At 37.2% G+C, this 14,824-nt stretch overlaps 1 protein-coding gene across 2 annotated transcripts in view; it reads right to left on the bottom strand.

Annotated features, from left to right (window-relative positions):
* LOC111146656 (angiopoietin 1) overlaps nt 1-14,824 on the bottom strand; it is a 240,369-nt gene that overhangs the window by 30,676 nt on the left and 194,869 nt on the right. For both annotated transcript variants that reach the window (XM_022502300.1, XM_022502301.1), the window contains exons 6-7: nt 12,695-12,796; nt 2,115-2,281 (exon numbers count right to left, since the gene is read on the bottom strand). In XM_022502300.1, coding sequence (XP_022358008.1) covers nt 2,115-2,281; nt 12,695-12,796 — 269 coding nt within the window. The remainder of the gene's footprint in view (nt 1-2,114; nt 2,282-12,694; nt 12,797-14,824) is intronic.

Raw genomic sequence — 14,824 nt, 5'->3', positions numbered from 1 at the left:
GGATCGAGCCCCACATCGGGCTCTCTGCTCGGCAGGGAGCCTGCTTCCCTCTCTCTCTCTGCCTGCCTCTTTGCCTACTTGTGATCTCTGTCTGTCAAATAAATAAATAAAATCTTAAAAAAAAATTAAAAAAAAAGTGGAGGTCTTAGAGTGTATGGCTCACTCTTTCTGGGAAGACTTGCTTTCCAATCAGATCTGCATCATATGATTGAAGTTCAGAATCATACAGTGAAGGAACAGGAAATGCTCAGTGTGGGTAGGGGGGCATTCTAAGAGGAAGTAAGTGCTCCTTCCTCACACAGATGCCAGAATGATATTCATCCATGCACCCTGAAGCCTACTTTGGACTCTGACCATCTTCCTAAACCTGCCCACGCACTCTTTGTCTTAATACCACCCCAGCCTCACAAACACATGTGTGCAGCTGCGCACATAGACACACAGACACGCACACCTATCTACCTACTAAGAACTGAGAGACATTTTGGAAAAGAACCAAGGCAAATTCTTCAGAAGCCTAGCAAAAGACTAAACTAATTATTTGCTAGTCCTATTGTCAGGCTGTCTGACATTAGCCAAGTTTCATACAGTTTCAAGTTTCAGGTCAAAACATTTACATAAGAGTACCCCTGATGTTTTACAGTGGTTTCTCTTGTTCTAAAACTCCCCAAATATTGACCTCCTTGGAAACACTTCTTCTTACACTCCATTGCATTTTATAAATGTCTCTTCTTTGGTTTCTTGAGTTGCCATTATGTACACCCTCATTAACCTCCCATGAGATGATGAAAACTCTTTAGATCCATTTCTCATCCCTCTGTTGTGGTGACATCACCACTGTTTGTTAAGAAAATGATTCTTATGTCTCCAAGGATCCAATCCCATGCATAATCCATTAAATGAGATGTGTTCATGAAAAACGTTGTAGATTCAAAAGCTGCAAGAATAGTATGTCTCAAAAAGATATAAGCAGCAAAAACAAGTGAGCTACAAGATGGCCACACAGATTGGAAAAAGAGCAAAAGCTTTGGTTGCTGTCACTGCATTTTGCTTGAAGCTATGTACCGACTCTTTAATCTACACAATCATGTTTACAAGACTGATGTAGAGTAGCTACAATATGGAGAGTTAGAAATCATTGCAACATTAATTTACTGATTATGAAACTCAGTCACACACAATTATTAAGGACCTGCTATGGGCCAAGTATTGCATTAATGGATAGTGATACAAAAGTAATGGAAATATATTCCCTATTCTAAAGGAATGCTAGCCAGTTATTTAGTGACCTAGTTAGTTACAAAGCTGGACTGTGAGGTCTGGGAGACTAGCGATCTCATCATCCACTGCAAAATTAGCAGTGCTCAGTAGGGTTCCTGGAACACAGAAGTAACACAGTAAGGGTTTGGAGAATGAATTTACCGTACCACATTACTTGCTTAGCCATTTTTAAATTTTTTTTTCCTAGTGTACAAACTTGTCATTGAAAAAAAATCATAGATGTTAATAGGAAAGTGTATAGTTTGTTTGTACATCTACAATGTTGTATCATGCATGTTCATGCTATTATTTGAATTTATTTTTGCCTTCACATTATTTGCCAAAAAATTCTAAATTATGCTCCATCTTATCTTTTATGGAAGTCATATAAAAACATAACATTTTACCTCTCCTTTGTCACTTTCAAAATAATGTGAAAAAATAATAATTTAAGGTAAATAAAGTGTCAGTAGAAATTCTTTTGATAGAAAAGGGTGCTTATTTCAAGCCACTGATCTGAGTCAGTTCTCTGTCAACAATTTTGTACATATGAATTCACAGCACCGATCTCATCACAGTGACAACAATAAGAACTACGACAACAATAATATTGTGCTGGACTCAATTCCTCATCCTCTAGAGGCTGAGCCAACATCAAAACAACCCATCTGTGAAAACTTAAAGACTTTTAAGAAGTCTTTACTGAGTTTTCTGTATCACTACCACAGGCCTAGAGAGCCTAATTTTCATCTTGAAGCATGATTTGTATCATTTCTGTCTTTCACACTTTTCCACTGTAACTGGTAGGTGGTGAAGTCCAAGGGAGTTGAGCCCTGTATGGAAGGAGGACTTACCTGTAGTTCTGCTTTTCGTTTCCTATGTGGAATCTGTCATATTGTGAATAGGCTCGGTTTCCTTCCCAGTCCATTAACTCAATTCTTAGTGTGTACTGTCTCTGACTGGTTATGGCAAAAATAAACTCGTTCCCCAGCCAATATTCACCAGAGGGATTTCCAAAGCCCTACAAAAGGAGATAGAGATATGGTTGTTACCTCTTATCAGGTTCAGTATTAACTTCATTGTAAAAAATAACACAACCTTCTTTAACAGTAAAGACCATTTTTCACATTTTACACACTTTTTTTCCAATTACTGACTCAATATTTTTCTGTTATGTTTCCCTCCACTGGGCCCTGTGAATTCTTATTACAGTAAAAGGCTGATAATCAAATTTGTGTAGGTAAGGTGATTTCAGATTAAATGAATCTAATTAAGAAGTTTGACCAGTAAACACTTCTCAGTCACAGCTTGCTTTTGAAAATGTCTCTAAAACACTAGTTAATGGAATATTTTGAACATCACTTAAATGTTTTCAATGAATATTATCAGGGTATTACCAGATAAGCTATTTAACAAATATTATTATTGTTTCTTTTGTTGCTATTATTATTCAGGAGTCAAATTATACTTAGATAATAACTTAAACATATATTACTAGACCCTTGACTTTTCTAACTTTAATATTTTCATTTTTAAATATTAATAAGCAAACCTGTAAACCCAGGACTAGAGTCATTTAAATGCTTTACTGGCATGGATTTGGGTCTTGAGGCAGAAGGTTGACATGTAAGAGCTAGTGAGTGGACCTCCCTGGCTGCTTGGCCCCTGCCTCTTAACACGGCTTTTGTTCTCCACAGGGGAATCCCAATCATGGTTCTGAAGTGTTCAAAAACTGTTTCTTTGTGAGGGAAAGAAGTGGTCCCCAAAGAAAAGCTAATTCTTAATGGTTATGTTAGTAGTAGGAAAACTAGGAACCTAGGAAACTGCTGGCATTCTAGATTTGGGTATTCAGTTTCTGAATCCCCAAAAGTATTCCTTGGTAATGCCTGAAATTGAATATAATTCTTGAATTACATGTTTGTCTTATCGACCAAACTGTGAGCTTCTTGAGGATAGAAGGTGTGCTGTATTTGTGACTAGTGGACTGCTGGCATATGCTGGGTACTCCATATGCTTCATTGACATTTGAAGGAAGAAAGGAAAGAAGGGAGGGAGGGAGGAAGGAAGGAAGGGAGGAAGAAAATACTACAGCACTTTGTAGTGACACTCAGAGAAGTAACCTTAAAACATAATTCTTGTTGTAAGTAATTTGGCTGAGACTCAGGGAGGTGTTTTAAAGTGCCCACTGAATCATAATCACTGGACCTCTGAGTGGGGGAAAAAAAAAAAATCCTGGCTCCACACTGAATCAAGATATTTGAAGACCCAGCCCCACTGCCTGCAAACAAACTCCCTGTTTGTCCCTATATGCATTAATATTTGGAAGGAACACCTCCAGCATCCCAGGAAATACTCAGACATTTCAGAAAGAAACTGATTCTGTTAACTGAGGTATTCATTTAACAAGGTTTTACTTTATCCATTCTAAGAAATAAGAGGGTAGTACTAAGATAACCATAGCACTTCTCCTTTTCTCAACACAGATGATAGAATTTGGAAACCATGTTTTTATTTTTTTAAATTTAAAGTACATCAACTTTATATAATTATAACTACAGTAGAAGTAGTCTTTTAAAAATTATTTATTTTATTTTAGAGAGAAGGGGAGGGGGCAGAGAGCAATGGAGAGAATCTCAAGCAAATTCCATGATCAGCAAGGAGCCTAAATTCCATGATCACCATGGAGCCCATGATCAGCACAGAGCCCACGATCAGCAGGACTCTGGGATCAAGACCTGAGCCAAAACCAAGAGTCAGACACTTAACTGACTGAGCACCCAGGCACCCCTACAGCAGAAGAATTCTTAACTGCTCTCCCCTTTAACAAACCTAACACATGAGTCAGTGTTCTCCACTCCTTCTTTAAAATATATTGATGCCCAGAGTAAACTAAATGCATTAAATACATTTGTCTATTACTGTCTCTGCCAACTGAGTTATTAAATGTCCACTGTGTTGGGTCCCCAAACTGTTTATATCAGTTCTGTTACTGTAATGATAAGTCTCACATTTTTATGTAAATAAGTTCAATATTAGTGGGGAAAAATCATTTGTTCTGTTTTGTTTTTGATGAAACTTAAACATTAGGCTTGCTCAAAAAAAGCAAATAACTAAAAAATGGTTTTGAATTATGTTTGTTTCAACAACTCTAAAAGACTGGAAAAGTAATAAAACATAAGAGGATTTTAACTTACATTGCTTTCTGTGTGTCTTACTTGCTCCGTTAAAGTAGGAGTTTGATGCATTTAATTATGGGAAATTTCTAAGAAAGAACCACTGACCCAGAATTCCAGGCTTTGGCCCTACATTTTAAAAAAATGGGCAAATGAAGATATAATTGTATACTTAAAGTTAAAAGGAAATGCATTAGTATATGTAAGCACCCTTTAAAGTTTTCCCCCGGGATGCCTGGGTGGCTCAGTCAGTTAAGCATCTGCCTGATCAAGTCTCACATCAGGCTCCCTGCTCAACTGGGAGTCTGCTTCTCTCTCTGCCTGCTGCTCCCCATGCTTGTACTCTCTCTCTCTCTTTCTCTGACAAACAAAATCTTAAAAAAATAAAGTTATTCCCCAATTTAACTTAGTTTTTAATTAACTCAAACCCTTCATCCAGACTGTACTGGGTATATGCTCCCCTGAAGTCCATCTACTTGTAGCTCAGAACAAAGATATGGGGCCCATAGAAGTCAGTGTTCCAGTGTTCTCTTGCTTCTCTGTTCCTAAGATGCACAAGTCACACTTTGCCAAAGTTCCACAGTGGCAGGGAATATTAGAGCAATTTAGGATGTGCTAAGAATTTTACACATTTTCGTGGCAGCGGTGCTACATACCAAAAAGAAGAGTGAAGCTTACCTTCTCCAATGAATAAGCAAAACAGAAAGTTACAGGGCACTGAAATTCAAAAAATTAGCACATTCTCAGTTGCAGCAGCCACTGGGAAGAAAAAGAGGACTCCTGGGATTTTCTTTGCATTTTCTTCTCAGCTCAGACGTGTCAAAACTTTCCCTCTAGCCATTGGAGGATTCCCTCTTGTGTATAGTTAGATGGGATCAGCAATTATACTAAATGTGATTAAGGAAGCTGGGAATGATGAAGTGTTAAGTTTTAGGCCACATTATTTCCGTGCTGCTGAAAGCTCTGCATGGGTAAAACTGTCCAGCTTCCCCAGGGAAAAGGGCAGTGATCTCTAGTGAGCGTCAGAAACGTACAAACACTAGTGTCATTCCTATGAGAGCCTCCATCCCCAGCCTTGGCATGCAGGCTTCTACCTCCCCCTACGTGGAGATTACCATCCCTTCCTAAACAGTTTCTTTTTCCTGAGTGAAAAAAGAGGAAGACACAACTGAAAAGAGAGCAACAGAATTTGATTTAGAAATAAAAATTCTATTTCATGCACCTTCCCAGAAAAACTGTCTAAACTTGCTCTATTATGGGAACAAAATGTGTGGTTACGATGAATTGAAATGGCTGTTAGAGAGATCGGGTAGAGGAAGCTTTCTAAAAGCTAAGTGCAGCCATGCAGAACCAACTGTTTCATCATAGACATGAAAAATAAGTCAAAGAAGGGAAAATGGTTCCCACATTAGTAAACTGCCTACCGGAGAGTTATCAGGCACACTACCAATCCGATCCCTAGCAACGAAGGCTTAGCTTTGATTAAATAACTTCTACTCCCTATCTCTGCTCCAATTTGAAGCCTTACTCTGCCCCATGTTTGCTGTGGAACCTCCGATATTACTTCTTAGCCTCAGTTTCCTTGTCTGCGAAACAGGGATTAAAAATGTCATTTCCATAAATAGTGTTGTGAGAAAGAAATAAGATACTTAAAGTATTTAGCTCAATGCTGGTACAGGAGAACAACAATAATGTCATTGTTATTACAGTTAAAGGTTATACCACAAAGACATAGCAATTTTCTGTTCACTTGCCTCTCTCCCACCATGTGAGCTATCTGAGGAGAAGCAGGTTTCTTTCTACTCTGTATGAGAAAGGGAACAAAAATAGTCCAGGATCATGTCTTAGACTGAAAATTAATAAGGGGATACTGAAACAATTATTTAAAAGGCTTTCAGATGCTAGGAACTAATGTATTCTTATGACAAGTTGAGTGTGGCTTTACATAAATAAGCACTGTCATTTTAACCCAAGAAGTTAATTATTAAATAAGAAATTAAAACCAGCTGGTTGATGGTGGGGCTGAACTGTGTCATAAACCAAGGTGTAGACTACTTTTTATTCTTGTTTCTGCTTCCTAAGGCCAGGGAGAAGCTGTGTTCTCCAACTCTCCCTTGGTCCTATTTCTTTTAATCTCTTTCTTTCTATATCTCATAAGTTTTAGGTCTACAAAAGGGGTAATTTTTGAAATCTTACACTCATGCCAAAAAATTGATAGTTTTGACATTTGCTTTCAACCAGGACTGCATATCAGAAACAGCTGTGGAACTTTTTAAAGATATGGATGACTTGGTTCCCACATGGAGGTTCTGACTCTGTATGTCTGGGGTGTACTTAGAGAGATGTACATTTGAAGGGTTCCAGGGGTGAGTGTGCTGTGTACCACAGGTGGAGAATCATATAATTATGATGCAGAATAGCTATTCTGAGTGCAAATAAGGAAGAATATATTAACTAGATCAAACTATCTGAGTGGTACACAGGAGAGAGGTATGAAACCTCATATTCATATGGAGCTCCAAATTAGTAGACAGTTTTGATTATGTATTATGGGACTATTCTTGAAAGAAATGTATAATGATGGCTGAAATGCAGAGATGGTCACATCCCCTAAAAAAACAGGTTCATACATTACTACACACACAAAAGCCTACCATAGGCCTATATTTTATCCCAAAAGGCCTGTAATATCTATAATAAATAAAAATACAAGGTTACACAGAATTCAGGGCTGATGTTGAAAAAAGTATCACATCAGGGCCCCTGGGTGGCTCAGTGGGTTAAAGCCTCTGCCTTTGGCTCAGGTCATGATCCCAGGGTCCTGGGATTGAGCCTTGCATCCTGCATCGGGCTCTCTGCTCAGCAGGGAACCTGCTTCCTCCTCTCTCTCTGCCTGCCTCTCTGCCTACTTGTGATCTCTGTCTCTCAAATAAATAAATAAAATCTTAAAAAAAAAGTATCACGTCTCTATCAATAAAATAAATAAATCACAATAAAAAAATCACAATAAAAACAGGATTTTTCTTTTCTATAAAAAAAATCCAACAATGCTAGGTCATATCCTTCCATGAAAACTATTACATTTAGTTACTTCAATCACAATCATATACAAGATTTTGATACCATAATTCAGATAGATTGTAAATCTTCTCCTTGAGCTCTTTAATAAAAGGAAAAAAAAAAAGACACTAAAACTTAACCCAGACTAATGCTGACTTAAAGTTGGCCCTAAAAACTGCATATTGTTAATAAAACAATGCACACAGAAAAAGATCGATACTCATTAGTTTTTGCCAAGACCTACAGAAATACTCAGTTTTGGCTGTATGTTTCCAAGTTAATAAAGTAATTGTCTATGATACTTTGTTACTTTTTTTTTGATCTGATAATACTCATAGGAAGTGTTAACTTTCTATAGCTGAAACACAATTGAAACCAGACCCTGTTAATGTACTCTATGGGTTTCATCTTTTTTCACATAAACGAGAAAACAGATATGAAGCAGGGTTACTGATCTGTGGCTTTTCGGAGGTGCTTTAATACACAACTTAATCATGTATCTCCTCTAACTCTGAGACACTCAGCCCAAGAAAGATAAAAAAAAATGATTTATTTCAACATTTTAAATTCCTTATATATTTTTCTCTTTTAATGTGAAGATGTTAAAAAGCAGTTGAAAATATGCCCTTAATTTCTTTCCAGAAAGAAAGAACTCCCAGAAGGTAGGGTGCTCAGACCGAAATATTTGTGTCAATAGGAGACTTTGTTTATGGGGGTAACTGTTTTCAATACCAAGCCAGGTTGTCTCCAGGGCATTAGTCACTACCTTCTATAAAGTTAGGCCACTAGGGTATTATTTGGAACTCCTAGCTGGGTTTGGCTTCATATATGCAAAGTACTGCTGATAAGTGTTATTGCTGGAGGCCCCTCAATGGTATTCTCATGGCTTGAAAAGGGTTAATATAGTTCCCTAAGTGCCTCATTAAAAAGGCCCACTGCAGACTTCCCTCTCTGCAAACATCTTTACAAATCCATAAACCAGATTTTGCTGAATCCCCTCATAAGGAAGGTTAAATGAAAACAAAGCTCAGGTAAAAGACTTTTGTAGGCTTAAAGCCAATGTTAAGAAGCAAATACACTGCAAATCTTCCATGTTGAGAGAGGTTTAAAAGTAATAAATTACAATATATATTTGTAATTCATGTGTTGATAATTTTAACATACTGTTCTGGAAACCTTATGAGGAAAGAGGCAGCCCACAGTTATCAACCACAATGAAGGGAAGGAGAGAAGAAAGGCAGAAAGGAAGGATGGGTGAAATTTTATTTCCGGACTCAGGGCTCAAGAAAGAGGCAAAGCGTCCTCATGTACACCAGTAGACGAGTGAAGACTGAGGAGGGAATGGTGCCTGCTAAGAAGTTCGTGTTTTCCCAAAGGATGTGCACCCAAGCAGTCAGTCTGAAGCAGGGAACAGAAGTGGGAGTGACTGTTGAGAATGAGCCTACATTCATTTTGGACTCGTGTTATTTGGTCTTTAGGTAAAAAGCTCTGGAGGAAAACAATGGAAACACTTTCTACCATGTGTTTTGGGGAAAGTTAACCAAGTTGTGATATGTGATGAATTCTCTTAGTTAAAAAAGCAGTCAGACTCATTTTTGCCAAAATGCTTCAGACTTCTGGAGCTTATTTCAATTTTCTGACCATGTAGAATTGAAACTCAGCTGATAAAATGTTCTAGTTTGAATGAAATAGGATAGTCTTTCTATTTTTTAATAAAGGGAGAGGGGTAAACTCCCCCAAAATGATAACTAATGAATAATTCAGCCTCAGTCAAATGATGAAAAAAAAAGACTTAAAATACATATATCTGGTAAATACTTATAAGACATGCATCAATGCCACACTTCATATGTTAGCCTGTCTTACTTAATGTGCCTAGTGTGCCAAGGCAGCAGATGCTTACAGATAATAACTCAGCATTTTGGAAAGTCACCACAATGATACCTTTATATTCACTTTTCTATTATCATTGATATTAATAATAATGTATTTCAGATTTGCCTGAACATATATCTATAGTCTGATTCTCAGATGACTTCTTCACATTCCATTTTAATGATGAAAATAATCGTGAGTTAAGGTATTTTGCAACATAATATTTTTGGCAGAGTTAAGTAAAAATTTTGGAATCTTTGAAGTCTTAATCTTGGGTAATACCTACTGTTTATTGAAAATTTAGTGTGCCAAGTACTTTATTTATATGTAATCCTCACAACATCCCTGTAGGCAGGTAAGGTATTATCATTAATGCCCCCTTTTAACTAGTGAGGAAGTTATGGTATAGGTTAAATGATTTGCTAAAAACCACTCCATTGGTAAATGGAAGAGTGAAGACTCAAACTGCTGATATAGACATAATGCAAGGTCCTTTTTTAGAACTTAGATTAAATTCTTCCCATATGTTCTTAGAATCACATAAGCAAAAAGAGACCTTAGAGTAAAACCAATATTCTCTGTAACAGTCCTGGTGATTTACTTTCTACTGGGGTTTTTCCACTGAAGAGAGGGCCTCATCACTTAATAGACAGTCCATTCATGTTAGAAAGAATCCTTAGAGAGTTTTGTCCATAGCAGTCAATTTTGCCTCTCTAGAATGTTCTTCCATTCATATGGAGCTTCCCTCTTTAAAGCAGTGTTAAAATGCAAATTCTTTTTTTTTTTTTTTTTAAGATTTTACTTATTTGTCAGAGAGAGAGGGAGAGAGAGCGAGCACAGGCAGACAGAATGGCAGGCAGAGGCAGAGGGAGAAGCAGGCTTCCCGCCGAGCAAGGAGCCCGAAGTGGGACTCTATCCCAGGACGCTGGGATCATGACCTGAGCCGAAGGCAGCTGCTTAACCAACTGAGCCACCCAGGCGTCCCCAAAATGCAAATTCTAATTCAGGAAGTCTATGATGTACCTTGAGGTGTTGTATTTCCCAAAAGCTTTCAAAGCTAGTGCTGCTGGTTTCTGGACTGCACTGTGAGAAGCAGGTTCTAGTACATCTACCTCCATCCAGTCACTTTAGATAGCCATCAGACAGGTTTATATCTAATTCCTTTTTTTTTCTCCCCAAGTTAGAGCGCCATTGATTCATCCTGTTTTTACCTCATAGGATAAGTTCATTAGTTGGAAATCTACCAGAATTTAAAGCATATATATATATTTTTAATTTCATTTATTTATTTGACAGACAGAGATCACAAGTAGGCAGAGAGACAGGCAGAGAGAGAGGCAGAGAGAGAGGAGGGGAAGCAGGCTCCTGGCCAAGCAGAGAGCCCGATGCGGGGCTCAATCCCAGGACCCCGGGATCATGACCCAAGCCGAAGGCAGAGGCTGTAACCCACTGAGGCACCCAGGCACCCCAAAGCATATTTTTGATGTAACCAGACTATGGCAGACACCAGTGAGTTCTGCATTTCTTGAGACCATAAACTATTAGTGTAGCCTGAGTAGCTTGGTCTTTGTTGTTAGTAGCCAACAACATGAAATGAGCTTATAGTCAAGTAAATCTATCCAGAATTTCCTTTTTTTTTTTAAGATTTTATTTATTTATTTATTTCACACAGAGAGAGAGAGAAAGAGAGAGAGAGAGAGAGAGACCAAGAGAGGGAATACAAGCAGGGAGACGGGGAGAAGGAGAAGAAGGCCTCCCACTAAGCAGGGAGACCAATGTAGAGCTCGATTCCAAGACCTGGGATAATGACCTGAGTCCAAAGGCAGACGCTTAATGACTGAGCCACCCAGGCGCCCCTATCCAGACTTTGAAAACCAGGTACTTAAGCTAATTTGTCACTTTTATCCTATATTCTCACTTAATTTTATGTATTTTTGGTCTAGGTGAAATACTACAGTTATATCTGTAGAATTCTATCTTGTTGGCTATAGCCTTCTTTTCTACCTGGAATTTTATGGTTTATTGGAGACATCAGATTCCAACTTTGTATAACTTCAAACTTTATTAACCTACGTTCATAGTGTTCAACTGGGTATCTGAAAAAAAAATTGTAGACACAGAGACACCACAAGAGACCCCCACCTTCATTTATTAAAATCTTTTTAACTGTCATTTGGCCAACTATGAACCTACTAATGTATAAACTGGGATGCTGATTAACTACAGTTTTTACATATTTTCTAAAAGAATATCAAGACTGAACTTAGATTAGTACAACAGGACTCTTCACCTTTTTCTTTACCTTCTGAGGGAAGGAATTTGTCAAAAATTGGTCAAGACAATAATTATCCAGAACATTTAGATGTAAAATATGAGAATAAGTCCATAAATGGAAGCCTTTTATATTATTGCATCTTGACATTCTGTCAGTAGATTTTAATAGTTAATACTGTAGGCATTGATGATATGATTATTGTATTATGCATTAGTTAAACCATTTACTGTATTACCTTAGAAAAGCTGATCTCCCATCTTGCTCACTTTCCTCTTAAAATGGAGACAGCTAATAGGCTTGATATAAAAATGAGTAAGAATTTACAGCTAGGGCTGGCTCATACTAACCATTGGAAACTTCAGCTATGATGATAATGATGGTAACCATGATGTCTGATATTATTTTGGAGACCCCCCAAGGAACCATACCTCACAGTTCATACCCTTGTATACTCCTCTCATCTTGAATTTGGACTGGGCATTGTAACTTAAACCAAAGAAAGCATGGAAGTGATACAGAGCAATTTCTCGGTCTAATAAATCTTAAAAAGGTATGGAAGTTTCCATTTTTGTGCGTGAGGGATGCCACCTGCCACATAAGAAGTCTGATGACCCTGAACCATCAGAGAGAAGCCCAACCCAGCCACACGGAGGAGCTCTTAGTCAACACCCAGCAATAGCTTGCCAGCTACGTGAGGTACATTAGTACCTCTCCATAATCCACACACCTCCCTTGTCCTGGTTCATGTGCCCAGCCTGGGTCTGAGTTCTAGCTTCCCCCACCCTCATTCAACCAGGAACAAATCCAGATAATACATAACAGTTCACCAAATAATTTCAGTAATATATTTTTCTTTCTGATGCACATATGGAAATCATTTACTGAAAATGATTTATGAGTGTTTTGTGTTTAATAAAAATAATGTGACTAATGTATCATTTTATTTTTAAAATAGCTGAAAATACCTAAAAATACAAGGGCTTATCACATAGTCTGGTGAAGATAACCTCATGATAAAACATCAAAAACTATGTAAATTCTTCCATCTTACCATTTTATATTCTTTCCAACCTCTTTGGAAATCTAGACTTCCATCTTCACGATGTTGTATTACAGTCCAACCTCCTCCATTAAGATCCATATTGCAAAATACCTGATAGACACAGGGAAAATAAAATCAAGTGAAAATTATGTCTGTTTTAAAGAAGCAAGTATCAGATTATGTTTCAAAGTGGAAATAGGATGGGTAGGCCTATAGATAAACTGAATAAAAATTACCATGTTGAAAAATGTTAATTTAGATACCAGTTATTTTGCTTTAACATTAGAATTGTTTCTGTTTAATTCCATCATGTAACATAAATTACTTGTAAAATTTAAATTAGCTGAAAATTGCCTTAGTCTCAGATCATAAAAATTTTTTTAAAAATCTGTGTCTTAATGGTAATAGGCAGTTATGTATGTTCATTTTTTCAAAATGCTATCTAGGTTTCTAAAACTATAGGCCGTTGTATTGCCAAAACATAAAACTCAGAATTTTTAAGTTTTACTTAATTAAAATGGTGGTATAATAATAATAAAGGTTTTGGAAAAATATTTTTTTAAAAAATCATATATATTTAGCTATTACATATTTCATTGCACATTAACTCCTACACAGTTACAAACTACAATAATTATTCTTGATGGCTCAGTATTAGATTAGAGGCAAAATTTGGTCCACAGCATATGGAGAACATGTTATTTGCTTGAATTTTCATCATGAATAATAACAGGAGAATATGACATACTGTATTTCCTTTGACTGCAACAAGCATTTCTTCCCCATGTGGAAAGTTATCCAATGCTTTCAAAGACTTATGCTCATTTTAATTATTCTAAAACAATAGTATTTATTTAGAAATTGATTCATTTCCCCCAGAGTCCACCCAAGGAGAGAAACATATCTATAATGGGATTATCTTTAGAGAGTAATCACTGTAATTGACATAGCATGGATATGGCAGTTTGACTATTCAAGGTCCCAGCCATGGAGAACACCATTCCTCAGGGAGTTGATGACTAAGGCATTTCAAAGGCTGGCTAAAGGTGTAGATATGATGCAACAGCAGCAGACAGGCTGTGCAGGCACAGAGCTCAGCTCTAATTAAGGGAAAATCTCAAGTGTTTTCCCTGAAGCCCTCAATTTGGAGCACAAATGGCTAACAGGTATGAAAACAGTGGCAACAACTGTCATTCAGAGGACAAATTGTCCATGTACTTCCTCAGAGTGAAAGGAACTAGGAGATCCACGCCTATTTGTGAGCATATAAATTAGGCAAACTGCTCTCTAGAGGGCTCTTCCTCTACTTTGACAACAGTCACGCATCAGTATGTCTTTATTGTGCCTACGAATTAACTCACCTCCAAGATTATAAATTGAAATTCCACTTTCTGTCCCAAGGTCCCCCTTGACTAATCCCTAAACCATTTTGTACCCCTTCTCTGCCTTCAACACAATCTCTAGTATTTCTTCCTCCTCAATTCTAATTGATTCATTCATTTGTTTTTTACTCAATTAGCATTGTTGGGCACTGATTCTGTTACAGTTAGGGATACTATGATGAACAAAATATGGATCTTGGCCTCAAAATGCCTGAAAATTTCAATAGTGACTGTTTCTGTAGGCTTAAGGAGATGTAGGAGTTCATAATTTTTAGCTCCAGTGAGCTGAAGAATGATATAGACAGTGATCTAAATGAAAAACTTAAGGAAAAAAATCTAACAGACGAGAAAAAAAAAAAATGATCATAGTTTTGGACACACAGAATTTGAGGTAGTGTAGTCAACCAAAAGGGGATTCATCAATCAATTGGAGATGATCTAATAGGCATAGACCAAGAATAAGAATGTGGATAATAGAGGAATAAGAAAGGAATCACCATGAACAACAGCATGCTTGCTGTTAAGTGCCAGATAATTTAAACTCTTCATATGTATTTTCTAACTTATTTCATGACAGTGATGTATGTATGATTATTATCCCCATTTTTCAGATGAGAAAAACAATTCTTAGAGTGTTTAAGTATCTTACCAATGGTTATTATTAATAACAAATCCTGGATCCAGGATTTGAATCCTGAATTCAAAACTGTTTTGGGAGTAACCTGCTTGAGAGCAGTTAGTTGATAACGTGAAAATG

The sequence above is a fragment of the Enhydra lutris genome, unplaced genomic scaffold (genome assembly GCF_002288905.1).
Source record: "Enhydra lutris kenyoni isolate GAN:26980312 unplaced genomic scaffold, ASM228890v2 scaffoldscaffold14, whole genome shotgun sequence".
In the NCBI taxonomy this organism is placed as follows: Eukaryota; Metazoa; Chordata; class Mammalia; order Carnivora; family Mustelidae; genus Enhydra; species Enhydra lutris.
This window is presented reverse-complemented; position numbering and strand designations above follow the sequence as displayed.